The 27,196-nt window shown below is 43.0% G+C and overlaps 2 protein-coding genes across 10 annotated transcripts in view; one reads left to right on the forward strand and one right to left on the reverse strand.

Moving 5' to 3' along the window:
* LOC138285393 (uncharacterized) overlaps positions 1-14,778 on the reverse strand; it is a 99,563-nt gene extending 84,785 nt beyond the window's left edge. For 5 of the 9 annotated variants that reach the window (XR_011201586.1, XM_069225273.1, XM_069225267.1 and 2 more), the window contains exons 1-2: positions 14,665-14,770; positions 925-984 (exon numbers count right to left, since the gene is read on the reverse strand). Coding sequence is in view for 1 of the 9 variants with exons in the window: in XM_069225275.1 (XP_069081376.1) it covers positions 925-984; positions 14,665-14,746 (142 nt within the window). In the remaining 8 variants the exon portion in view is untranslated. Of the gene's footprint in view, positions 1-924; positions 985-14,133; positions 14,206-14,664 lie in introns of all 9 variants that reach the window. The other 4 variants (XM_069225274.1, XM_069225270.1, XM_069225268.1 and 1 more) reach the window with 3 other exon arrangements.
* XIRP2 (xin actin binding repeat containing 2) overlaps positions 11,670-27,196 on the forward strand; it is a 960,073-nt gene continuing 944,546 nt past the window's right edge. The window contains exon 1 of the mRNA XM_069225265.1: positions 11,670-12,211. Within this exon, the coding sequence (XP_069081366.1) occupies positions 12,047-12,211 (165 nt within the window). The 5' untranslated portion in view covers positions 11,670-12,046. The remainder of the gene's footprint in view (positions 12,212-27,196) is intronic.

Below are 27,196 nucleotides of genomic sequence, written 5' to 3' on the forward strand. Positions count from 1 at the left end.
CACATGGGCCAGGCCCACTAATCTTTCTCATCTGAGTCAACTTCAAAGCACAAAAGACCAGTGACTGGTAGATGTAATTGGCAGGATGGTATGCAGTTGGTAATCATATGGGTTCAGTGTTGTTTGGGACACATGCACGCTTGAATGAGATGACTGTCATCTACACTGTGACCATCACATCTACCTACATATATGTTGTTCTCCTACCCCTGTCCCTCAGGGATCATGGGCATGAAGTACCTCATCAAAGCCTTTGAGGACAACCACGAAGGCATGTCCACTTACACATGGATTTGGTGAGTGAAACATGTGTGAGGATGGCTGTCACCTAGGAACAAGGTATCCATAGGCCATTCACATCTAAATTCATGTGTCTAGTTGTGGACCCATCAACACCTGATCTGCTAATACAATTCCCCAAAAACCCACATTGATGCCAGCACACGTCTGGCCTTGACCTGCATGCACGCCTATTACATACCACATAAGTGTTACATAAATAGAGTACAACTTATGGGGCTACATGCTGGGGGACAGTTACCCATACAGTCCTGCATGTGCATTACAATACAGGGATGCACCAATTTGTGTGGAAAATTGGTGCGTCACTGTGTTGTAAGAATGAGGGTATGACCCAGTGCCAATATACTGACATTAGCGCACTTCCAAGGCACATGTGGGCCTACATGTGGCTACTAATCACCTTGTTCACACGCTGCTGCCTATTGCGCAGCACAAGACTCCCAAGATATGACTCTCTGCTTGTGAATGGGTAACGCTTGCATGGAACACTATGTCACCATCCAGCCTAGTAAAATTTCAGATTACGTGCCAGCTCATCATATCTTGCAATGAGTGCAACACACAAGAGTCACTCACACTACAGCCGCAATCACTATACGGGACAGACATCATCACACTTACTGGATACGTCTGGGTCGTGAAATCTTGCAACTTCCCTGACGGTATAGGGGGCAGGTCTACCTGTAAAACATGGAAAGGAAATATATGCTTAGTGTCAGATTACTGTATATACGTGTGGACAACATATCACAGTGTGTAACATTTCACATGAGTGAGCTGGTGATCCTGCATGAAGAGAGTACAACAGACATACCACTGCAAACTCACATTGACACTGACACTCCGGTGAGTGATAGCCACACATCTGTACACATGCACTGGGCCTAACAATCATGTGGTGCTTAACCCTACTACAACCATATGTGGCTCATCCATTTCAGATGGTACTCCATGGCATGATTTGTATTTGGGTGAAAATTTCAATGGCACTTCCTTGTGCACTGCAATACAAGTGACTAAGGTATTATGGCTTGTGTATCAAGGGACACTGAGTTACTCTGTGATGGACATGTGGCTCAATTTTCGGTCTACAATTATCATGCGTTCAGTGGTCCATGGCAGGCGTGGCACAGATGTTTGCAGGTAACAAATGCCCCTTTGGCAGTGTCCCCTACGCCGGGCATACACCCTCTGGCAATATAATGGCAGGGATCATGTGTGTGTAAAGATGACAATGTAGCGCTAAACATGGATTGCCCACTCTGTTGTCCGGATCTAGTGAAATGTGATATGCTGACAGTGTCTTACTTGATCATCATTGACAGAATGCACGGGCACAGGTGTTGTCATAGCACCTGAAATGTGTGACTAAGGGCCACATGAACGAAGATCAGGTTTTATGAGTCACAAATTGCGAGACTTACCAACTCGCAATTTGCGAGTAGGATAATGCCATGTACAACACTGTCAATGACACTGTTTGCAATTCACAAATGGGGTAGCAAATGACATACCTCATGAATATTCACCAGGTTGGTCTCCTTTTGCAAACCCATTGGGAATGACTGCCCTCACAGGGATGGTGGCCTGCTGGGCTCAGCAGACCACCATGTCTGTGACTGCTTTTAAATAAAGCTGTATTTTCTGTTTTGAAATGCAGCCTCATATCATTAAGGGTAAACAGAATGCATGTCAAAAACAAATACTATAACTTTCATTTTAATTTTTTAAAGCAGGCAGTGGTCCGTGGAACCACTGTCTGCTCTGAAACAATGTTTTTTGCATGCATTCACAAAGGGGAAGGGTCCCCTCCCTTTTGCGAATGTGTGATATTAGAAATGGGGACTTTGGTTGGCAGTCAGGTTACCCCCTGTCCAAGCAAGGACACTCACTCTTGTCAGGGTAAGTCACACACAATCCAAATTATCCTGAGCCCACCCTTTGGTAGCTTGGCACTGAGCAGTCAGGCTTAATTTAGAAGGCAACGTGTAAAGTAGTTGGGCAATAAATCATACAATAACACAATATAGCACCACATAAATACACCACACAGTGTTTAGAAATATATATAATATTTATCTGGATAAATACAGGTCAAACCGATTAAAATGCAATAAGTATAGGTTGAGATATCACTGAAAAGTGATTTAAAGTGTCTTAGGTCTTTTTAAAGCAAATAACGTCTCTTTCAAGCACAAAGTACCTGGTTCGCGTGAAAAATCTCTGCAAAGGGCCACAGAGGAGGAGATGCGTGGAAACAAAGGGGTGTGCATCGATTTCTCGGGCCTCACACAGCAATGCATATTTTAGTTTTCACACAGGGACAGCTGTGTGTCAATATCTGGCGCTTGGTCATGGATCCTCTTCAGGTTGCTGGTTTTTCAGACGCCCCGGGGATGATGCATGGATTTCTGGCACTGTTAGGACGAAGTCACAGGGGCTGCATCGATCCGGTAGACGTTGCGTCTAATTTTCTACTGCAGTGCAGGTGCTGCGTCGATTCCTCTCTAGAAGTTGGCCTGCATCGCTCCGACATCACTGTATGTCGATCCGGTGAGGCCGTGCGTTGAATTTCCAGTCACTATGCTGGTGCTGCGTCGATCTTCTCATTTAAAAGTCAGGCTGTGTCGTTCCAGTTCGGCATGCAGTGAAAATTTAGCTGCGCTGTAGGCTGTGCATCATTTCTGGCAGACTGTGCGTCGATTTTCGCCGCACAAGGAGTCCTTCTTGCAGAAATGAAGTCTTTTTGGTCCTGAGACTTCAGGGAACAGGAGGCAAGCTCTGTCCAAGCCCTTGGAGAGCACTTCTTCACCACAGCCAGAGAGAAGTAAGGCAGCAGGGCAACAGCAAGGCAGGAGTCCTTTACAGAAAGCAGACAGGTGAGTCCTTTGTGCAGCCAGGCAGATCTTCTTGGCAGGATGCAGGCTCTGGTTCAGGTTCTCTTCTCCAGGAAGTGTCTGAGTTGGTAGGGGCAGAGGCCCTGTTTAAATACCCAAAGGTGCCTTTGAAGTGGGGGGGACTTTAAAGAGTGTCTTAGAAGTACACAAGGTCCCCTTTCAGTTCAATCCTGTCTGTCAGGGTCCCGGTAGGGGTGTGGCAGTCCTTTGTGTGAAGGCAGGCTACTGTCCTTTGACATACAAGTGTCAGGCCCTCCCCTTCCAGCCCAGGAAGACCCATTCAAAATGCAGATGTATGCAAGTGATGGTGAGTATCCTGTCTTTGGGGTGTGTCTGAGTGAATGCACAGGGGATCTGTCAACTAAGTCCAGACAGACGTGGATTATAAGGCACAGAAAGATTTAGTGCAGAGAAATTCTTACTTTCTAAAAGTGGCATTTCTAAAATAGTAATATTAAATACAACTTCACCAGTCCGCAGTATTTTGTATCACCATCCTGGCCATATTAAATATGACCTTCGTACTCCTTCCAGATCTGCAGCTACCACTCAAACAATGTATGAGGGCAGCCCCAATGTTAGCCTATGAAGGGAGCAGGCCTCACAGCAGTGTAAAAACGAATTTAGGGGTTTTACCCTACTAGGACATGTAAACTACATAGGTACATGCCCTGCCCTTTGCCCATACAGCACCTTGTCCTAGAGGTTACCCAGGGCACACCTTAGGGGTGACATATGTAGAAAAAGGAGTGTTTTAGGCTTGGCAAGTACTTTTAAATGTCAAGTCGAATTGGCAGTGAAACTGAACACACAGGCCTTGCAATGGCAGGCCTGAGACAGGGTTAAGGGGCTACTGAAGTGGGTGGCACAATCAGTGCTGCAGGCCCACCAGTAGCATTTAATATACAGGCCCTGGGCACATATAGGGGGTTATTCTAACTTTGGAGGAGGTGTTAATCCGTCCCAAAAGTGACGGAAAAGTGACGGATTTACCACCAGCCGTATTACGAGTCCATTATATCCTATGGAACTCGTAATACGGCTGGTGGTATATCCGTCACTTTACCGTCACTTTTGGGACGGATTAACACTCCTCCAAAGTTAGAATAACCCCCATAGTGCACTCTACTAGGGACTTATAAGTAAATCAAATAGCCCAATTGGGTATGATCCAATGTTACCAAGTTTAAAGGGAGAGAGCATATGCACTTGAGCACTGGAGTCTAAAAACCAGCACAAACAGTATCTCAAACGTGGAGGGAGGCAGGCAAAAAGGTAGGGGTGACCACCCAAAGGCTGTCAGCTCTAACAGGTGAGCACCAGCTTGAAACTGGTGGTAACTGCAATTGTTTTGTGACTGCATTTGCGGTCACAAAACAATCATACATCAATCTGCAACTCGCAAATAGTAAGGAAATGCCCCTTCCTAAATGCCACTAGAACACCCTGTTTCGTGATTCGGCAATGTGATTGCAGAATGGCAAAACTGGGTATGTGCACTGGAAAAAAAAAATATTGACTCAAATGCACCAATTCAGAAAAATAGGCCGTTTGCAACAATAAAAAAGAGCTTCATACATGTGGCCCTAAGTGATAGTCATACATGACTCAACAAACCTCAGGCCTGCATTGTTAACATATATAGACATGTGGACTCCATCTCAGTACTGGGACACTAATACTTTGTTCAGCTTGCATTCAACCTGGCCACAAACATTGCATGCAGCACATCAACACATCTGCTACTGTAACTCAGGAGCATTCTACTATACACATTTGTCAATGTGATACTCACCAACAGGGCCACCGATCACCACACCCAGGTGGTCTAGCAGATCCTCCTCTCTGGTCACCAGGTCAGCCCAGCGATGCTTTAGCTGGTGCTCATTCCGGCTGGTATGGTACTCCCTCTTGAGGTGGTAGAGCACCTTGACCACCGCAGCTGCCTCGCCTCTGTGTGATATCCCTGTATCACCTGCCCACCCATCTCCAGCATCATGGGTAGGAAGTGGCACACCAGCCACACAAGGCCCCCAAGCTCATCCTCCCCCATGCGTGTCAACCTCGCCCTTCCTGACATGTCCCTCAGCAACAAATCCAAACCGTAAATGTAGAATAAAAGAGGAAAAGAAATGAAAATAAAGGAAACTTACAGCCCCAACCTAAGAACCCCAAGTAACCCAACTAATCTAACCCCCAGACAGACACCCAACAGTACAAATACAATTTGAAAGACATTAAACTAAACAAAATCACATACACTGGTATAAGAAACAAACAGATTTCACAAAAGACAGAACAAGAGAGTCACCACAAGATACAATAAATGTAATCAACACACCAGAAACACCGAGACACAGCCACACGGTCAACAAATTGCACAGACTATAAAGTGAAAGTGAAAATACACCCACTGTACCAGGCCTTTAAACATGATTTCCTTTTACATCACTTACTGTCCTCTTGCGGCACGTTTTCTGTCATGCGTGTATTTTTTTGACGCATAAGATATTTGGGTGACTAAGTCCTATGCATCACCTACATATGTGGCAAAATACCACGCATATACTTCAATTTCAATGGATATCCACATGAGTGTGGTGCGGAGGTGGAATTCACGCTAAGGGCCCATGTATGGTTAGTTTGCATTTGTGGGAGTTTTCGATGCATTTGCGTCAACATTTTTTTACTCTATCTGTAATTGCGTGATTTTCTAATTTTAACATGGATGCACCCTGTATCAACATGAAGATAGGATGGTATGACCTGCAGTGTGTAATATAGTGTTTGGCCACATGTGTCGGAGCATGCAGCTTTGTGTTTTGGGTGTGAATGATCTGTAACAACGATATGTGTGTTTCTGAAGGAACGGCATGCAATACTTTGGACGTCATGCAAATGTATGAATGTGTTCCAAATGTGTATCTACATCTGATGGCAATCACGGTATGTGTTTGTAACATATGTTGACTCATGTGATGTGTGTAGTTGTTTGACTTAGGGGACATTACATTTCAGACGACAAACAGAACTCGGGTTTCATTGAGGATGGCTGATGAGTGCTATGTAGGATATGTTACCCCTCATATGTCATCAATTGTTGGTTACAACTTCATGGTCACTTGTGTGTGTACTTCACAAATGTTTGACATGTGTACATGTTTGGTACGTACTGTGTTTGAGACACTGTGCATTAATTCCACCCCTTAAATGTTTGTTACACGTCAGTTTGACTCATTACAATTACCTATGTTACTTGTGTTGCTGTGGTGGACCTGCTGCCCTGGCTGCATGTATTCACATATTTTTAGATGTGCATTCCCCAGAAGTGTCCAGTTCAAGTGTGTGGGCATGTGTACCCTATGTCAGGATTGGGCTCCATGGTGTCACGGTTTCGGGTGGGTCTATTCACGACTCTGTTTGGGGCACCCCTTGAGTTCACAGAGTATCTCGTAAGGAGGTAGTGTACCAAAGCACAAGAGCAGCTAAAGGCATACAAGGGGAAAGGACAGCTATGGTAAGGCAGAAAAAACAGGAAAAAAGTGAAGGCAGAGCAACCTTAGTGTGAACAAACATGGAACGAATCAGTAATGGACAAACACGCTGGGGTTTTCACTAAGGTTGTACACAGGGTAGGGCTCAGTTCTTCCCACACCAACAGGGAACGTCAATGCCTCTGTACAGATTACTCTTACAGCTAGTCACCACGCAAGCCCCATAGAAAGGAGGCATCAGAAGTGATTCTGTCTCCAGACCCCTAGGGCACGAACAAGTATGGTACTTACAGACACGAGACTACATGCAACACTAGACAAAGGATGGGGGGTGGAATTGCCTTCTGGAAACCAGATGCCAACCCAAGTACAAAGGAAAACACTCTACACAGGTGAGGACTGATAGTACACATACTAGACATGATAACCCAAGAGGAAACAGAAACAGAAGGGACAAAGTAGGAGGCAAAGCCCTGAACAGGGAACAGGCTCAGACTGATGCAAAGGCAGGAACAGGACTGGGAAACAGAGTGCTGGAACAAGCAGAAAGCAGGCTCTTGCTCAAACAAACAGGAAAAAGGCTACGAAACAGGGAGCAGACTCTGACTGGAACAAGCAGGAACAGGACTAGGAAAACAGAGAGCAGGTTCAGGCCGAATCAGGACTCTAACACAATCCAGCAAGGGGTCTGGAACACAAAGGAATCATACTCCAATGCACAACGAGGAGCTTCAGGGAATGGCAGCTTATAAGCAATTCCAGGCAGCAGCAAGCCCATGGCAGAGTCACATGGCTGGGCTGCACAAGAGAGGTCACAGGTGTGTGCAGCTTCAGTCTCTCACAAGTCCTGGAGGAGAGAATCTACTATAAAGGGACAACCAGACTTTTCCCGTAGGAAGCAATGGGCAGAAGATTACAGGTCTTACTGACTACCAGACAGTGCATTATGGGACCTGAAGTCCATGGGAGCTAATGTTTTCTTCTAAAGCATGCCATATCGAAAAGGGGAGCAAACAGGAGTCAGAAAGGGATTCTGGGTGAGTGTTAATGATGATTCCCAGGCTACAGATAGTCTGTTTACAGCGCCCCCTGGAGATGGGATGGCAAACACAAAGCAGTGGCAGGACTGATTTCCAAGGATGGACTGCGTAGGGCATGTGTTGTGAATATTGCTTGTCATACCTGGGACACTCATGCTATCCATTTTAACAAATGATGCCCCCCCTTGTCACACAAGCTCCTTGCAGAGATTGCAAGTGTCACACTTAGTAATGTCAGGGGTCTGTTCATACATTCCTGTACTTCTGATATTTCACATCCACTGCCTCATGTATGGGGTGCTTATTTACCATATGATTGGAGATGTCATAGTTGTGTGTCATATGCTACAGTAGACCATGTTGGCAACGTGGATGTGACTCATATGTTGTGGTCCATTGATTGTGTCCTTCATATGTGACATTCAAGAGATGAGTATATTTTATGAGTGTGATGTTTGCTGTACAAGCACACGCATCACATGTGATGTTGCATCAGAAGTAGTCAGATTTGTCTTTGTAACATGCTCCTTAAGATAATACTCACATTCCTAAGGTATGTGTGCTCCCTAAGATAATACTCACATTCCTAAGGTACATATGCTCCCTAAGATAATACTCTCATTCCTATGGTACATGTGATGGAGAATGAAGAAACCAAAGCAGGATTGTGTGATCAAGTAAGGTGTTTATATACATATCTTAACAAGGTGTGTAGAGTGACTATTAAGTGAAATAGTTGTGTGCAATTTGCTGTCTGCAGCGAATTCCTGCAGCTGTGTTCTGTGGTTCCCCCTATTTTCCCTGCCACCATCCTCCTCCGCAGGCAGTTCTTGGTCCAGCTCATATATTGGGATGCTCCTCCTCGCACAAATGTTGTGCAGGATAGCACAGGTCAGTATAATTTTACACACAGTGAGTGGGGCATATAGGAGACTGCCTCCTGAGATGCCCAAGCACCTGAATCTGGACTTCAGGATGCCAAAGATCCTTTCCACAATGGTGCGTGTCCTCTGATGTGCCTCGTTATGGGCATGCTCTGCTGCTGTGCTTGGGTTGGGGAATGGGGTCATGACGCCTGGCTAGATCCTGTAACCCTGATCTGCTTCCAAAGATAATAGGAGTGAGTATTTTGTTAGTGCTTGCAACAGGAATGTCATGTAGCATGGCAGTTGATATCTTGTGTCGTCTGTGACTCATATCTGTTTGTGGTATTGTGTGAGATCCTAGGTTTCTATGAGGTTTTATCTGCACTGGGTTGTTTAACATGACAACTTGTGTTTGGCTCTTTGACCTGGGATCTATGATTTGGTTTCCGAACTGTTGGTCAGTATGTATGTACCATGCATTACGTAGTGTCCCACATGTTTTAGTGTGCTTTTACTGGAGGGCACATGATACAATCACACACACAATGGACTCAGACGTGGTGGTAACATGGTTGCCATGGTTGCACTACATGGCCTGGACATCCCATCCATTTAGACATATGTCATTGCAGAGGAAATGCGACACTAAGGCCCTTTGAATTGGGTAGGTGACAATGCACACCACATCTCCATAACTTGGCAACACTGAGCTGTTCAGTATTGACAATGCACAATTGTCCCAGGTGTGACTTGTTTCTAGGCAAGCCTTTGTTGTTCCCTCTGCCAGTAGCTCATGTGCAACCATGCACCTACACTACCGAACTTGCGTCAGGTAACCTGGCTAACTGCCTTGTGGAGGTGGATATATCTGTGCAGGAATGACCATCTCCCTGTACATATGCTATTTTGATGGTCTATTGGCTCTTTCAGTGTGTGCAGCAGTGTGCAGTTTACATTAGTGACACATCAATATGCGTTCATAGCACAGTCCACTTCCTTATTGCAACCTAGAAACGGCAACCCAGGAATGATGTATGATGTTGGGACTGCCTCAGTATGTCCGTGTCACCTACATCTTGGCTCTTTCAGTGTGTGCAGCAGTGTGCAGTTTACATTAGTGACACATCAATATGCGTTCATAGCACAGTCCACTTCCTTATTGCAACCTAGAAACGGCAACCCAGGAATGATGTATGATGTTGGGACTGCCTCAGTATGTCTGTGTCACCTACATCTGAGTCAGCATCATCACGCTATCTGTCTCATGGTGTGAGACCTGCTGCAACACACATTACACACCCCTTCCATGCTACATACTGTTTGGGAGGGTTGCAGATTGACTACGTGGCCTAATGTAATTGTAATTGTAAATGGTTCATCTTCCAAGTTGTACTTACAGTGCAGGCAATGTCATTGTCACTGTGCGTTCGACATTGGTCCCTTGGTGCTCTAGAGTGGCAGCTAATGTTAGTGGCAGTCGTCATTTGTCCAGAGGTATGTATCCCATTGTGTCAGGGTGTACAACATAACTACCAGTGTCACACCTCAGTGTCACCCTGCCCACGTATCAATGTAGTGGTGCATGTTTTGTGTGTCCTACAGGGTTGTTGTGCTGTGTGTATATTGCTAGTTTTATTGACTTGCCAACAAGAAGTCCACTGCCATATTGTCCATCCTGGAAGTGCTGACTGATCCTGCTGTGGCAGAATATGAATGAATCATGGGGACTCCCAGGATACTTGGCCAAGATGTTTGTAAACAATCCCTGGTGGTCAACTATGGCCTGCACATTGATAGAATGTATGTGCTTTCTATTCCTGAATAGGTGCTCTGTTGCTGCAGGTGGGACGATCCGGACAAGGGTGCAGTCAATTGAGCCAAGCACATGCGGGAGGCCATGGATTTGATAAAAGCCCTGTTCATCTCCTGCTGCTTCTGCTGGGTGTTGGGGAAGCTGATGTGGCGGGTGTGAGGAAGATTATGGCATCTAACACCTTGGGCAGGAAGGCTGAGAATGAGGGCTGTGATACCCCAGAGACCAGGGCATCTGTTATCTGGAAGGAGCCACTTGCCAACATATGTTGGCAAGTCTTTCCTGCCTTCTGCGTTGCCTTTCTGGGCCACGTTGTGGTGGTGGTGGCTGCCGCCGTTGGTCTTGTGCTTGGCGTTGTCTTGCAAGCTGCATCAGTAGCATCTCCTTATTGTCCTGTTGGTCTGTAAAGTTGCTTGTGTGTGTTTTCTTTAAGTCTTGGTTTGTTTTCCTCATTTTAACGCCTGCCCTGACCCACGGGTTAGATGTTGAGGCAAATCGAGTTTAGCGTCATTTTTCGGGTCCGCCTCTCACCCATGTGTCATTTTTGCCCTGTTGGATAAATATGGCATTTGGTGTTTGAGTCCTATTTTGGATGGGAACGTCTACCTTTCATCTCATTGACACAAAAAAGCAGTTTCACGCATCCATAAAATGACGTTAACTCCATATTTGTTATGCTGGACGGGTCTAGCATCAAAATATAAATATGGAGCTAAGTTTGCGCTGGATTTGCATCAATAAAAATGACACAAATCTGCCACAAACAGATTATAAAAATAGCTTTTAGTAATTCCGAGCCTAACTCAAATTATCAACTATTTTTAACAAGATCGTACAGTCTGGTGTGTGCATTACATGGCCATATATATTCAGTTCCCAGGATGCAGAATAATTTTCTAAAACTTAAAAAAATAACAATTTGAACGATTAATAAAACTGATGTCTGTTTTCCAAGCCACTGGTAGGAAGTTATTGGAAATGGCTTTTTTCTTGTAACTTGCCGTCGTCATGCTGGACTTTTTTGGGAAGTTGGTTCCCTGGAGAAATGTGCTGATGTAAACTCCAGTACCGGCAGATCACGTTTATGATGAGAAGCCCTTAAAGGAAGCTAATTTTGGCAAAGTCAACCTTGAACGTTCTCACGCAATTTGACTAAAGAAAATTCCGCAGCCCCAAAGTGCATTCCTGTCCTCTAGCAAGCACAATAGGAAGCTGCGCGTCAAACGTTTCCGTTTAATGTTTAATAGTTGCTGTTATGCCAAAAAAAAATGTTTTATTTTTTCTCCTCTTATTTTGTGTCATAGAAACTGCTGCCGCGTCAAACACCGGAATCCTTTCTGAGGCCGTAGAGGAAGCGAGGGCCCTGGGGTCCCGCGATTTCATCCAGTCCAAAGCGTCTCCCTCGCAGGACGGGTCATCAGTGGGAGAAAGGTGCAAGGACCCTTGCGGAACCAGCTGGCAAGCCCAGCCGAGAGACTGATAAAACTTCCAAGGTGGCTGCTGTGCCGAGGCCTTGCCACTGAATACACCTGCGGCAGGGGAGGGACGAAGAGCGCCCCCATCTGGCTACACAGAGCGCGAACCTTTGCAACAACACACCTGGACTCCCCAGGCAGACAAAAACGCCCGCACTATGACTGAAACGCACGGAGTGGCGGGCAATGTTCCGGTGAGGGAGGACTTGCAGGCTGCCCGAAGGATCGAGCGCTTCGAGATCCCCCTGGACAGCTTAAAGATGATGTTCGAAAAACCCAACCGCATCGTAGTGCTGCAGCCAAGGAGAGGGGGCAAGAAGAAGGTAAGCCCCAACTGTACGGTTTTGGCCTTCACAGTTCATTCCATATCTCTCTGCTACTTTACACATGTTTCACACCTGAGCTCTAAAACTGTTTATTGAGGTCAAACTCGGAGCGCTTTTTTATTTCCTGAAAAACTTGTTTTATGAGAGTGAATTCATAGCCAAGTGCACTTTAAAATATCGTTGTAAAAAAGCGGAAGACGGCGATATTGAGATCTATATACACTTTAGTTTTCCGTATTGTTCCGAGCCACGAGGTAGACTATTCGCCATACAGCTGCTTTGGTTTAACAATCAATCGAATTCTGGCAGGTGACGTTTTGGCTGAACTCAGCTGATCCAGTTGGTCTAACACGCCTGACTCGCGGTTTGTAAAGTAAAATCAGTGGACAGGAACATGTCCCTGGTGACCTGGAGTCACCTTTTTACATTAGATGTGGTGCACTAAGCTTAGGCTAGCATAAAGTAGTGATAAACATACTTCCATTAGATTTTTTTGGATTTTTGGCAATAATTTAAGGTGAGTTAAAGCCTTTTCTAAACGAAAGAAACCTGTAGTTCTTATGTCCATGGAGATTTGTAGAGAGGCCACTTGACTCCTTGCCGCTGCGACACCACTTGTCATTGTTATCCGGTGTGTTGGTAAAATTCATATGAACCAAGACTACAACTCCCAGAATGCACTATGTTAAAGCAAAGTTCGGAAATGGCAAAATGATGTCCATGCGAAATGGAGCTATTTGTAGTTCATGTGTTGACATGAACCTTGGAGTTGTGCCATGCCGGGTGGGCGAAGTCATCTCGTCTAGTGTTTTTGTTTCCGTTCTTGAGTTGTATCCCTAATATTGGTGCACATATGGCGCCCAATGGGTTTCGTGGGCGACAAACGATCACTTGAGAGTGTGTCAGGGTGACAGAGCAGATACTTTCTTAATCGGGCTTTTGTATAAATTGTTTTGCAGATTGCCTACTAATGTAATGGTTTTATTGACCGTTTTATTGTACTCATTTTTATGTATGTGAAGAACTTGTATATTGGACTTTGAAATGCATGATTTTTTTAAGGATGCTGTAATATCGTATTGTAGTATGCTTGACTGGTTCGAGTTAACGAGTCTAATTGCATGTGTAGTATTAATCCTTGATCAATACTACATGCGTACAACTTAAAAATAATAAGAAAAGTAATATATACTCACACCTGCCCTGTTGGCAACTATAGATATAAACTGCAGCGTAAATGTAGGGCATGCAAAGTTCACAGTGTCCTGATGTAATCTTCCCGCAAGCAGCGCATGCATCAAACCCCTCAATCTGTAGACAATTGTGGCAAGGGGCGCTGGGGCAGGCCGCTGAAATCTAAGCATCACATTTATCACTTGAATTCGTACCACGGTTCTCCTTTTATGTTTTACCATACGTTTTAAATACCACGAACCCAGCCCTACGCGCTTTTAGGGCCTACCTTAAGGGTGACTTATACTTATTAAAAAGGAAGGTTTGCAGGTTCCTCCAAAACGGGCCAGGTCCAACAGTAGTACTTTGAAGTACACCTTTTTCTTTTTTCATAACATCTTGGGTGTATGAACTTTGACAGCAATGATTAAGCTAAAATGTTGACATGATGAGTTTTCAAGTTGGGTCAGCAAATGCTCTGATGTTAAGTCACTTTCCTGTTTATTAAAAGGAACCAATGTGGCCTCACCTCATCTAAAATAAAAAAGATCTGAAGCACACATCTTTTTCATGCCAATATTAGAAAATAATGAAGAAAATGAGCCTGTGCTTAGTAATAATCTTCATTGCCCTACTTCATGTCCTTATTACACTCCCAATGACTTGAGGTGGCTCTGCCCCATCACGAGAGATATCACTATCCATGCAAATAAACAGTAAAAAGAAACATTTCCAAATTTTCTTACCTTTTTGCTACAAAAACCTCTGGTTCCGCATATTATCTCATGTGACTCCTTCGCCCCTTGGGACATCATGCTCTGTCGAAGTAGATATACTTTAGTTGCAACTGCCATAGTATCCAAGGGAAGTAGGGCAAATGGCTGTGACAAGGAGGATTTGGACTATCACAATGAAAGTGTAGTGTTTATGGCATTCTCAGCATGCAACACATTGCGAGAATTCTACAATCGAAAATGGAAGGGGGAGCTCGGGGGGCTCGGATGGATGAAAGGGCTGGAGTTTGGCGAGGGAGCTGTTTTGTCTTCGTGTCAACTGTGTGGACGTAACAAATAAACTTCTTGGAAGAACTTCGCCTCTGTGTCAATTCATTGCATGCATCTCAACATTGGTGACGAGCGCCTACCTCCGCCTCACACTACGGGAGCACAAAGACTTTTAAGTGATGAGCCGGTAATTCGGAACACGAATGGAAAATAACTATCGTATAACGTTTCAGGTGACTTTTAAACATTTCTATTGTTAATTACAAAAGGTACCTTCTTTTGTGTACCTCCGATCAGTTTCTTCACGCGCAATGCCTACGCGTGCTGTATCCGGTGAACTGTGCGCATCAGTCATTGTGCCAGCGTGCGCCACAGACGCCACATCGCATGCATTGTGATTGGAGCACAGGCTCGTGCCACGGCTTGACTTCTCTTGGAACAACCCCCACTGACTGTAGAAACATACGTCCAAAGACGTGGCGGCCATCTTGGGTGTAGGAAATCTATACATTGATATGTGGATTACTTTTGTATTTGATACACGTTAAAAAAAGTTGGAAAAAAAACAAATATTTCATTATTTATACTATCCACAGACTATTCAAATTAAATGAACACAATTTAACCACAGCTTTTGGTGCAGTTTTATTTTCAAGTTTGAAAGTCAAGTCAGTTTATACATTATCTTAAGGGAAATTTTCACATGGCTACTCACACACAAGAAATATTGCCACCTTCTCTGTTCCTTGTTCAACCAGTGAATCCACCTATTCGTTGGGATGAATGGACATTTTTTTAAATTATTTGGTGGCACTGCATGGTCAAGATTTAAGGCCACTGAGGAAGAAAGCTATTCTTCTACGCACGTTGGGTCAGGAGGGTCAGCGCATATTTAAGTACTTACCTCCAATTTTGGAGCAGGATGGTCAACAGGCAGCGGATGTGTACAAGTAAGCGAGGAAAAGACTAGAGAAAAGGTTTTCGAAGGAAGTCAATATTGTCATGGCAAGACAGAAATTCTATACTCAACCACAAAGATCAGATGAAAGCATCAATGAGTTTGTTTATGAGGTTGAGGGAGCTATCTACCAAATGCCAATTTGGGGTGATGACAGAGGAATTAATACATGATCAACTAATTGTCCAATGTCATAGCAAAAAAATGCAGGAGAGAGTGTGGGCAGCAAAAAATCCGTCATTAAAGGATGCAAGTGATATAGCGAAAATTGTCGAACAATCTGAGTACTGCATGAGGGAGATGGAAAAAAAAGACAAAGTATTCACTGACGTTTCTGATACAAACTGTATTACTAAAGAGATCAATCACGTATTAGCGAGCACAAAAGATGTACGTACATCTAAAAATAGTAACAAAAATGCTTACAGTAATGTGAACAAAACTTATATCAAAATGTGTACTAGATGTGGGAGCAAGTTTCACAATACAGAATCAAATTTGTGTTTTGCTTTGGGTAAAGAATGTGTGAAATGCGGTAAAAAGGGGCATTTTGCACGCATGTGCTAGACCAGTGGTAAATCTAGGGTGGGTGTCATCCATGAAGATTGTGTGGCGGTTGAAGAAGAAGTGGACATGGTTCTGTCCGTAGTGAATATTTGCGATGGAAAAAATAACAGATCTAGACCGCCCATACCAATGGCAAACTTTATAGTGCGTGGGAAAAGTGTTCAATTGATGATTGACTCCAGGTTCCTTATATTCAATTGTACCCCAGAATATGTTTGTGAAAGTATGGCCTAAGGTACGCCTCCAAAAGACATTAATCCTGGTGGGTATCAGGGTGAAAAAATAGATATAATAGGCTTCATGTTGGTGAAGATAAAATTTGGGAAGAGTCAAATTGAAGGGAAGGTTTACGTGGCCCCTAATGATCCACCAGCTTTGGGTTGGCACCACCAATATGATTTACACATTAGGTTGGATCCGAGAGCAGATGATAGGGTTATGATATTACAAGATATCACCCTAGATGACATCTTAGAAGAGAATAAAGAAGTTTTTGCTAACAAGTTAGGGGAACTCAAAGGGTATGTACACAAAATTGTAGTAAGGAAGGATGCAGTCCCAGTACAACATAAATTGAGGAAGGTTTCCATTAAGGAAAGGAAAAAGGTAAAGAAAGTGATTTCTGATATGGTACAGGAGGGCATCATAGAACAAACTGCAACCTCAAGCTGGATTTCTCCAGTAGTTATTACAAGCAAATCTGACGGCTCTTTGAGATTTTGTGTCGACCTTAGGTCACTCAACTAAAATATTGTTGTGAATAATAACCCATTACCGAACATTAATGAATTAATTCTACTACTAAGGGGAGGAAAGTATTTTTCCAAGTTAGACTGTGGATGCAAGTGCAATTGGGTTGGGAGCTGTCTTGACACAAGTTTCCGACAAAAAGGAAGGAACAGTAGCTTTTGCCTCATTACCATTGACTAAATTGGAACAAAATTACTCTGAAGGTGAGAGAGAGACATTGGCTGCTTCATGGAGCATTGAATATATCCGAACTTATATTTGGGGACGGAAAAATAATACTCCGTATTGATCATATGCCATTGTTGAGGGTATTGGCACCAGTGGGAGCTAACAGAGTGTCACCACGACTGGCCAGATTAGCCACGAGGTTACAAGAACATCAGTTTATTATTGAATACATCCATGGATGATGTAATATCAGGCAGATTGTTTATCTCATTTGCCTTTGGATTGGCGGGACGTAGATGTACGACGTGTACGGAAATATGAAAATGACGGAGCGGTGGCGAGTGTTGAAGATGTTATAGAATGTGCACAAGGCGTTGTATCACGTGAGGAGTGGTGTGAAGGAATGGAGAAAGATGGGACAATGAAGGGAGTGGTCAAAATGATCATGGAAGGAGAGAGGAGAGAAAGTACATTGAATGTTCATGTTCGACCATATGTGAAGGTTTTGGGGGAATTGTCCCTTATTACAAAATATATTGTAGTGAGAGGTGATAGATTTGTTCCCCCAGTGTGTGTTAGATACAAACTATTCAGATTAGAGTCACGAGGGTACTTTAGGCCAAACATTAACAGAAAAAAGATTGAAGGAAAATTTATGGTGGCCAGGAGTTGATAGTGATGTTGACAATAGGGTTGAAAGGTGTGTTGATTGTGTGGCGAGTGAAAAAAGATTGAAGGTGGGTAAACAGAACATAATGGGAGCTATACCTGATCCTGGTGTGGTGTGGCATACTTTATGTATGGATTTCATATGAGGTATGCATTAATAATGGTTGATGTTCATTCAAAGTGGTTGACGGTGAAGTTCATGAAGGAGGTCACCACTAGAGCAACCATTGGGGTAATGCAGGAGATATTTCATGAGGAGGGATGTCAAGTGAAACTTATCACGGACAGTGGAACACAGTTGGTGTCCCATGAGATGGAGTAATTTCTTAAACAGTATGGGATCCGCCATACCCGTACTGCATTGTATAATCCACAGGCTAATGGTATGATAGAGAGGTGTAATCGTACGGTGAAAGGGGTTATTCAAATGGCGGTAAGGGGTGGCAGAAATGTACGTACCATGGTAAATGATTTATTATGGGCTTATCGTACTACCACGAACAGTATTCCAGGTAAAATACCATTTGAGAAAATGAGAGGTAGAAGGGCGCGCACAAAAGTTAACCCACCATGGATGTCGTCATTGTTAGAAGAAGGAAGCTTAGTTCAAAGGAGGGTAGAAACACCAGTTTTGGATTGGTAGAAGGATGTCACAGGGGAGATCTGGTGAAAATAAGGTCAGGATGTATAGGAAGGGGTTTTACAAAATTCCAGGGACCATATGTAGTTAAAGATGTACAAGAGTTCCATGTTGTTTTGGAAAATGGAGAGCGGTGGAACAAGCGGAAAGTAGCTTTGTACAGCAGAGGCAACAAAGAGAGAGATAGAAAAGTGAATTCCAAAGGGTACAGTAGTTTTTTACTTATGAGTGATGAGGACCTATTAGCTAATAATGAGGTTGGTGGAGAGGGGTGTGCTCAGTCGCAGTCTGGTGTCCAGGAGGACTGGGCATCAAGGTTTGGTCTGGGCATTGATGACCATAATGTCAATGCAAAGAATACCCAAACAAGAGGAGTGAGTCCAAGGACTCAGAAACCCCCAGAGTATTTATGTGATTACATTATGTAAAGTTTGCTAAAATGTAAAGAATATCAAAACAATAGAAGGTGATTTAAACTAGGACATTTGTGTGTTCATATTATGTAAAATGTGTTCTCTAAAACGTGCGTAGACATAATTAGTAATTTATATATTGTGCTTGGGAGAATTCCTTTTTGTTTTTTTTGTTTTTTTTTATATAAAGGAGGTGGATATGTAGTGTTTGTGGAATTCTCGGCATGCAACACATGCCGAGAATTTTACAATCGAAAATGGAAGGGGGAGTTCAGGGAGAGAGAGACGTTGGATGGATGAAAGGGCTGGAGGTTGGCGAGGGAGCAGTTTTGTCTTCGTGTCAACTTTGTGGATATAACAAATATACTTCTTAGAAGAACTTCACCTCTTTGTCAATTCATTGCATGGATCTCAACAGAAAGTTACCGGTCAGCAATATGTTCATTACCTTAGTGTTAGTCCTCATGGTCACAGTCATAACCACGTAAAGATTTACCCAAGCAAAAAAGTACATACACAGTTATCAAATGCCCCAAAACAATATTTTAATAAAACAATCAATTATTTGTCAATATCAATCTGAAAACTCCGAAAGTTTTTTTTATACTCATTTGAAAATCGAATTGGTAATGAGACAAAAAAATGTATGTAGCATAGTCCATGCCACTTCCATGTATATTTCTTGTATTCAAACTCCAGATGCCTCTGCCCAGCTAATGGATATAGCCTTCGGTGGTATTGCCTGTAAATTGCCAGGAGCATCCTGTTCAACTGATATACAAGACTGAGAAAAACGTTCCTACCTCATCTGCTCTGTGTTGCTGTAGATGCTTTTATTGACTGGACCTTAAGATATAAATGCGGAAGCTGCCAGTGAAGCTGGCAGAGACTGCCATGCACAAGAACCCAGCCCTTAGTCAACGTGGTGAAATTGGTGGAACCAAGTACGACTACAAAACTCAGGTTTTGCAGTCATACTTGGTTCCTTACCTCTACATTGCACCATGCAGGAGAAAAATTAGCCTGGCACAGGAGCAAGTAAGGAGCTTGCCCAGCCAAGTATACTGCTGGCATTCAGCTGGTCGTTTTGATTAAAGTACGCCTTGGTCTTCTGCCTGTGCTGTTCCTCAATACGCTGTTTAATGTATACTCTGATGCTGGCTGCTACAGTTTACTAACAATTGATTTTGCTCTAGCCCCAAAACTGCTTTAGCAGCTTTTAGGGTGTGCGTGAGATGTAAAATAACTTTTTGCTTGTGAATTCCCTTTTGTATGTTAATTCTGAGCCATATGGTTTAGTTGCAATTTCAAAAAAGATTATTAATTCATTATTTCTCCCTTTTTCCTTCCTGCTCCTTTGCCTATTGTTTCCTTCCCTCTAACTCTGTTTTTATGTAGCACCTGTAATCATTGTCTTACCTTATTGCCACTTTGACGTTTTCTTGATATTGTATCTCATAGTGCCCACAATAGGAAACAAACAAAAACCCTAAATTGAGGTGGTGGGCATCACAGCATATCTTATAACACCCACCGGGGCTTCTGGCCAGGGCGAGGTACTTGGGGGCAAAAAAGGTTATCAACTAATTTTTAAAATATCAGCATGTAAGAATTGACTCTGCTCTGAAAGTTGTGTAAGTGTACAAGCAGCACTGTTAATAACTTCTGAAACAGCCACAAAATTAGTTTAGACTGTCTGGAGGCACAATGCCAGGTGTAAATGATACAGAACAGGAAATTGAGGCAAGATGGACTGTTAGGCTGGATGAGAATGCTGTGGGAGAGAAGAACAGTCTTTTCACTCCTCTAGGTAGGTTTAGGACCTCCAACTGAAGTAGAAACATGGCAACACTAGTTTAGTGCCCAAATAATCAGCTGGAGCCAAGTGATTCTGAGTAGGAGTAGCAGCAGTAAAAGGTGTCTTGAGGATGAAAAAGATGGGAGATATTCATCTGGTCCTACTGTGAAGGTCCTAATAAATAAAAGGTAGTCTTCACCAAACACTCCTCATAGTCCTTCATCATCCCACCAATCAAATTTACTGTTCAGCCCCCCCTCCCCAAATTATATGCAGACAAAGGAGATTAAGACCGGATTTATTCACTAATGAAAAGGATAGGATGCAAAGAACAGTTAGGAATCTCCTGAGGCTATAGCCTCATCGAAAACTCTTGATATACATAATGTATAGCAGTGATTGGGGGTGTAAAAATGGCAAGAGAGAACCGTCCCCCAGTTAAAACTCCAAGCCTGCATTCTAACTTTCTTGCTTAAAGCACACTCACCACTTCCATAATGTAGCCATTAGAAGTGGCATGTCAGAACCTAAGAATATTACCTTTGAAGGCACAGATAAAGAAAGCTAAAGAAAACCTTGAGCTGAATAGGCCAATGACCTCAGCCAAAACATCAAAGGGGTCAGGATTAACACAGATGACATTGACTCAGTCTACCACCATGCATCAAAATAACTCTTAGCCTCCAGGGATTGCTCTGGATCCTCTGGAAGCAGTGAGCATATGGCCAGATGGTTTCATAATGGACTAATCCAAGGACTTCATACACTTCAGGTTTGCCTAGCCTGTCAGGACTCGATCGTCACAAAAAGATCATTCCACAAAAAGAAGATGCACATTTAAATATTGAGCTCTCTTGAAAGAGAATCTGGAGCAGGAGGTGAAAGGAAATACAGTAGAAGAAGACCCAGGAGTGACCAAGGCCCCTTCCCATACTAGTTGAGAAAACTACAGTAACATAGTGAAAAGTAAATCTTCCATGTCACCTAGAAACAAGTTAATGACTGTGACAACATCATTACCACCAATGTACTAAAAAAACAAGGGAAAAGAACCTCAGGATGCCATTTGGTGTAAATGCCTTCACTGGTTAAGACTGAAGATGGAGCAGGGTTTTGTTTGGGCTCAGGATTTGAAATATATAACTAGGAAAAATATATCCCTGCAAGGACTAAGGTCACTGATCATATTGTGGTTGGATGCGGTGTCACATAGGCTCTCATTATCCTAATGAGACTACTGGATTCGGGCGGCAGAATCACTTGCACTGTGGGGGACTGAATCTGAACCCACTACAGGTGACACCTGTCAGCCTAATCTGGGTTTTGTTCCAGCTAACTAGCAGCGCCTCACCTCCACCCAAGAGCAGGGATGGTTGGGAAACCGAGTGCATGACCCAAGTGACTACTCGGGGAAATCGTGGTCACTCAGATTTCATCCGTTTCTCTCAGTTACATTAGTCTTACATATGCAAGAACAATCCGAGGCAGAGTATAGTTCAATAAGGTTGAATTGAAGTAACTGCATCTTAGATAATAAAGCATGAATTGCAATAACTAGGACAATGAAGCATGACAGGATTAAAATTGTGACAAGGAGAGTGAAACATAAAAATAACGCTATCATATTGTCACCAAGATCATTAAAAATAGCTCCTACCTAGGCTATGTTAGAGCACAGCATGTTAAGCTCTAATTCTGCCCTTCAGGTTCCCCTAGGAAGACATCATCCCTCATACCTGAGCAAGAGACCTGTAGTCTACATAAGCAGCTGCAGCGAAGCACTCCGCAATCAGCATACAGTCATAGTCATCTGGTTGGAATCTCCCTCTAACATACATGGGTCAAAGTAGTGTTTTTAATATAAAACAGCTGATATTCCAAGAAAGGATCTCCACGTTAGAGTGTATATGTTTTTGTGAACATTAGAGACAAAGCGTGCCACTTTTGCCGGCAACCTATCTTTACTGCAGCCTTGAGAAAAGCACAGAGTCAAAGAAATGTCTTGTTTAAGAATGCAGTGCAGGCCTAGGCAAAGAATAGCTAGATAGGGAAAATAAAACAAATGTGGCAATTGTTAAAATAATAAAACAAAGCTGAATAAAATATATCTGGGTTAAAGTGCACAGTGGAAGGCTTAATTTGCTAAAATAACATATATAAAGCTATAACTAAAATGGCTGCACAACACACTCCCCATGCCGGTTCAAAGCCTAATTATGTAGAAAAGCTACTAAATTTCAACCTAAGGGATACATATAAGACTGTCAACAATGACAAGTTAAAAATACACTTGAGCATGTTTTAGAAGGACAATTTGAAAATGTTAAGTGTGACGTTAAAAAGGCTGAATTTCAAAACTCAGAGTCATTTTGGAAGTTGCCAATTGAATCTGGGATAATGGAAGACAGGAAATCTTCCACTTCGGCAGGCAGTAAAGTAGGAAGTCCATCGCCAAGGAAAAGCAAGGAGCATTCGTGTTCCAAAGCCTGAGTTCCAGCCGAGGCAGCAGCATTCCGTGGTGTGCTCAACAATGAGTTTAGAGCTGCATAATCAACATAGGGCAACTCATAAGCAGCTTCCCCTGGCAAACTCACCCTCAACGCGCTGGTAATGAGCCCTCAATGAGAACATCAACTGATCAGCGTCCAATTAAAGCAAGTGTTGCATGGAAAGATGAAATTTCAGTGCATGTTCAAACGAGTACCAGAGGCACAGAAACCTGGGCTGCACACAATGCAAAACCAATCTGAATGACAGAGACCAGTCACACTCCAATTGCTCCAGGAGTGATGCTCCAAAGTACTGCATCATGCATTCACGACACAGCTGCACTGGTGGAAGCGCTTTTAGTCCACCTTGTTGCAACGGGACAGCCGTTGCACAGAAAAAGCAGCAATAGCAAAATGCGACCTATTATAGCCAAAGTAATTGGAAATCCCCCGAAAATACTGAAGAATTTTGAGTCGATGGCTGAAGGTATTAAGCCGAATATGGAGGAGGAGGTGTGAACGAAACGAGAATCAACAGCCTTAAAGAAATTTGTGATTCCAGTAGTACTGGACGCATTAACTATTCGTCCCACGAGCTCATTAACGTGTCTCAGAAAGTTAGTACTTAAAAGGGACTGTATCTCTGCTGATGACCTTGCAACCTGAGGCACATAGGTCTCACGTGCAGATGTGAGCACCACATGTTTTTGAAACAATAAAGCCTTGAGTCTGCTCAACTTGTCAAAATTCACATTTGAAGTAGAGATATGGGGCCAAATCTTAGCTACTTCCCTCTGTCGTGTAGGAGGAAAAAGTACGCTCGTGCAGCATGTAACAATCTTAGAGACCGAAAGGACATAAACTATTCCGGCTCACATCCCACAACACTATTGAGGAGGACATAGCTGCCATTTGAGAGCACCTGGAACGCAGGTCTAATCGAGGGGACTGGAACTCCCTTCAGATAACAAGCCAAATTAGCTGACAAAACTTTACATACCCAGTGCAAGGACTGCTGTTTACAAACAATCGAAAGGCTGACAAAAGTCTTGAATTCACTACCGCTAAGAAAGACCTCTTTCATGCCACTGAGACATTTGTACAAGAAGGGCATCTCCCATACTTAATGGATGTAACTATCTCCTAGCCTTTCATATCTGTCCATTGGAATGTGTTTTAAGCAGGACGTGAATTGAAGTGTTGAAATAGGCAGATTAATGACCCCGTGTATTAACCACTCAGCAGATGGTATTTCAGCCAAGTAAAAGGCAACTTTTCAAATTTTTCAATATTTAACATGACATAAGTCGCTTCTTTCTTAGCCATTAGTTGTTGTTGTTGTGTTAAATTGAATGTGGAAAATATGTCCCTTGCCCTAACATGTTGCCAGGGAACGCGACCTGCCTTCAGTGTTTGTAATGTCCAACCTTACTGCATAATGGACCTTAGTTGACTCTGTCCATGGTGTAAAGAGGACATATCACATTGTATTATGTCTATTGCAGAAGAAACAATATTGTTTAAGGTGTATACCCGATTGGACAGGGTATTGATCCCATTATCTACAACAGCTAATGCTTTCTGTAAATTTTCCTGATCTATTTGCCTTCACCGGGCAGCAGCTTCTTGTTGAGAAAGCTTCCAAATTTCATTATAGACTGCATATAAGAAGCACTTTCTGCATTGTTTTCTGGGGCCTAACAGCAAATCCTGTAAGTCGGTGTTATTAGGCAAGAGACTGAGGTGTTCTCTAACAGCATCTAGTGAAGAACTCTTCAACCATTGCTGGCATAATTTACCTACACTGTATGTTGTTACTATACCTGCATGTTCAGATGACATATAACGGGGGTCAGGCCTACTTCTTCTAAAACCCCCTGTGCAGTTTATAAGACGTCTATGACACCCATTGGTATCTAATGACCACAATAACCACCCACCAGGACGTGAAAGTGAAGCATTAAATGTGCTGTTTTGGACCCATTCATCGAGCTGATCTTCTGTTGCATTGATAAGCTTTTGCCATTTGTTTTGTAGGGGCAGGAATACTCTGCACATTCAATTTCTTAATTTTTGCTAAGCCTAAACAGTTTGTCTGTTGTAAAGTTTCATTTAAGAATATCATTTGAACAGGTATCAGGAAATCTCTAAATAAAGCTTCCTTTCCCCTTATTTGCCACATTTTTGTTCCCTACACTTTTTAAGTCAATCGACTTCAGCCAATATTCATAGCCTTCTATAGCCAACCGGGAAACTAAGGAATCCTAATAAATGAATTTTGTATCTGTCAGTAATACATGTACATTTTCCATCAAATGCAATTTGAAATAATATGACTCAGTATTTTTAACCTTCTGCCCTGAAAAATATGCAAATATTTCAGAATATGTTTTAGAACTCCCTTGTGGTGGAGTTGGACAATGTTCCCATTGTGTGTAGTTAAAATAGTCATTGGGGTACTTGCTCTGTGAATGAAATGGTGTCCATAATAATTATAGCAACATATGTCACCATAATTTTCTTTGGATTGATAAACATCCTCAGTTTCAAATACAGTAAAATCCTGCAATTCAGTCATCATAGAGTCAGCTGTTTTTACATCCCAGTCATCAGAAACAACTCTGGGTATTACTACATCGTTCATAGAAAGTTTAAAGCCGTATGGTATTTGAATGACCTCCGGGGGGCTGTATATATCAAATGTGACTTTATCCCAAACAATCTCATCAGGAATTGGTATAGCGGAAATGTTCACAAAAGACAAGTCTCTGCGGATCTTGTGAGAAGAAAAATGGTGTTTCAGGACCCCATCCACCAGTTCAACTGTTGATCTTTCAGGAAGGTAATGACCATGTATTAATAAAAAGAATGTAATGACAAAGCCAATTCAAATGAGGAGAGCTAATATAGTCAAGGAAAGCCACAGATAGTTCCCTGGGGAAATAAGGTAATTTGTTTTAAGCCAGTTTGTCACCATACGTGTTTTTGGCAATTCAGATGTAGAAGAGGCAAATGAGTCCAAAAAGGTATAATTGATGTTGGCAAAGTATCCAGAAGCAGTTTGTGCAAAAACTGGAGCCGTATTTGAAGGAGGAGAACTGGTAGGGGTCTCTCACAGTGGCTCACTGTACATGACGCCATCCGTCTGTGTAGAAGCTGAATCAAATCGATCAGCAATATCTTTGTTACTTGTTACAATTGATGTTAGTGGAACTAATGCAAGATAATTTTTCCACCCTCCCCAAGCTCGGAGAGGTTTCAGCGTTGCTGCTCAAAACTAGTAGAGGGACAATTTGAGCAGTAGTGAAAGGGATTCTGGAACTACTGGTTGCTCATCTTGGTCTGCTGTGCAGGATCGGCCACGTGGTGTAACTTGACGGTGTTGATTGAGACAAAGCGATTTTCTTTAGCACCAGGCAACGGTGGTAGAATGACAGTTCTGGTACCGTGTATTCACAGGATTGGGACTGGTGCACAATAAGAAGGACCAAACTCCTTTTTTACAGCAACTTTTTTCACGTACTAGATCCCCAACCTTTGGAATCCAGCCGGTAGGTGTTATTGGTATAGCCTTAATTCCTACGGAGGCAGCACTGGCAGAAGCGTTGTCGTCGTGGAACTGTTGTAATTCCTGTAAAACAGTGCCACATTCAGATTATTAAGTGCTCTCTTGATTCCATACAGATGATTGAGCCAACTACTACCTGTACCTAATACTCTGGCTGTTAAGGGTTGCTTTAAATCTCGGTTTCGTTGCTGCACAACACTATTTCCCTCTGGATGAAATGGAGACGAGTAATGGAGTTGGACCCCTAACGAAGCCATGGCATCCCTGAATGCCCTTTAGGTGAAAGCAGGACCCTGCTCCGAGTGGAAAGCCGCAACTGCATATGTGCTGATAGAGACTTGCAAATCTTTATTAATAGTCCGAGCGTCAGCCGAGCATTGTGGCCAAACCCATAGAAATCTGGATCAAGAGTTGACAGCGACTAAGATGTATTTGTATGCACTGTCCGGTGTCAGGGGACCGCAGTGGTCCAAGTACACACATTGTAATGTTTTGTTTGATATTAGGAGGGGTGTCTGTGGCGAGCATTTGACAGTGGACCCCTTAATTTGTTGGCAGATATCAAAACAAATGACATACTGCTTGGTCTGTTTGTATAGACCTGGCCCCCAATAACGTGCTTGCAATAATATTATAGCTGCCATACCAGCATGGGTGGAGACAACCCCCTCACACGCTGCTTTAATCAGCTCTGGTCTTAGGTCTTTATTGGGAATTACTCGAACCCCCACGCCTGGTATTTTTACTTCTGCTCAAGGAAACCTCCCATTCGGTAGGAATATTTA

Source organism: Pleurodeles waltl, chromosome 3_1, assembly GCF_031143425.1.
Source record: "Pleurodeles waltl isolate 20211129_DDA chromosome 3_1, aPleWal1.hap1.20221129, whole genome shotgun sequence".
NCBI classification, from domain to species: Eukaryota; Metazoa; Chordata; class Amphibia; order Caudata; family Salamandridae; genus Pleurodeles; species Pleurodeles waltl.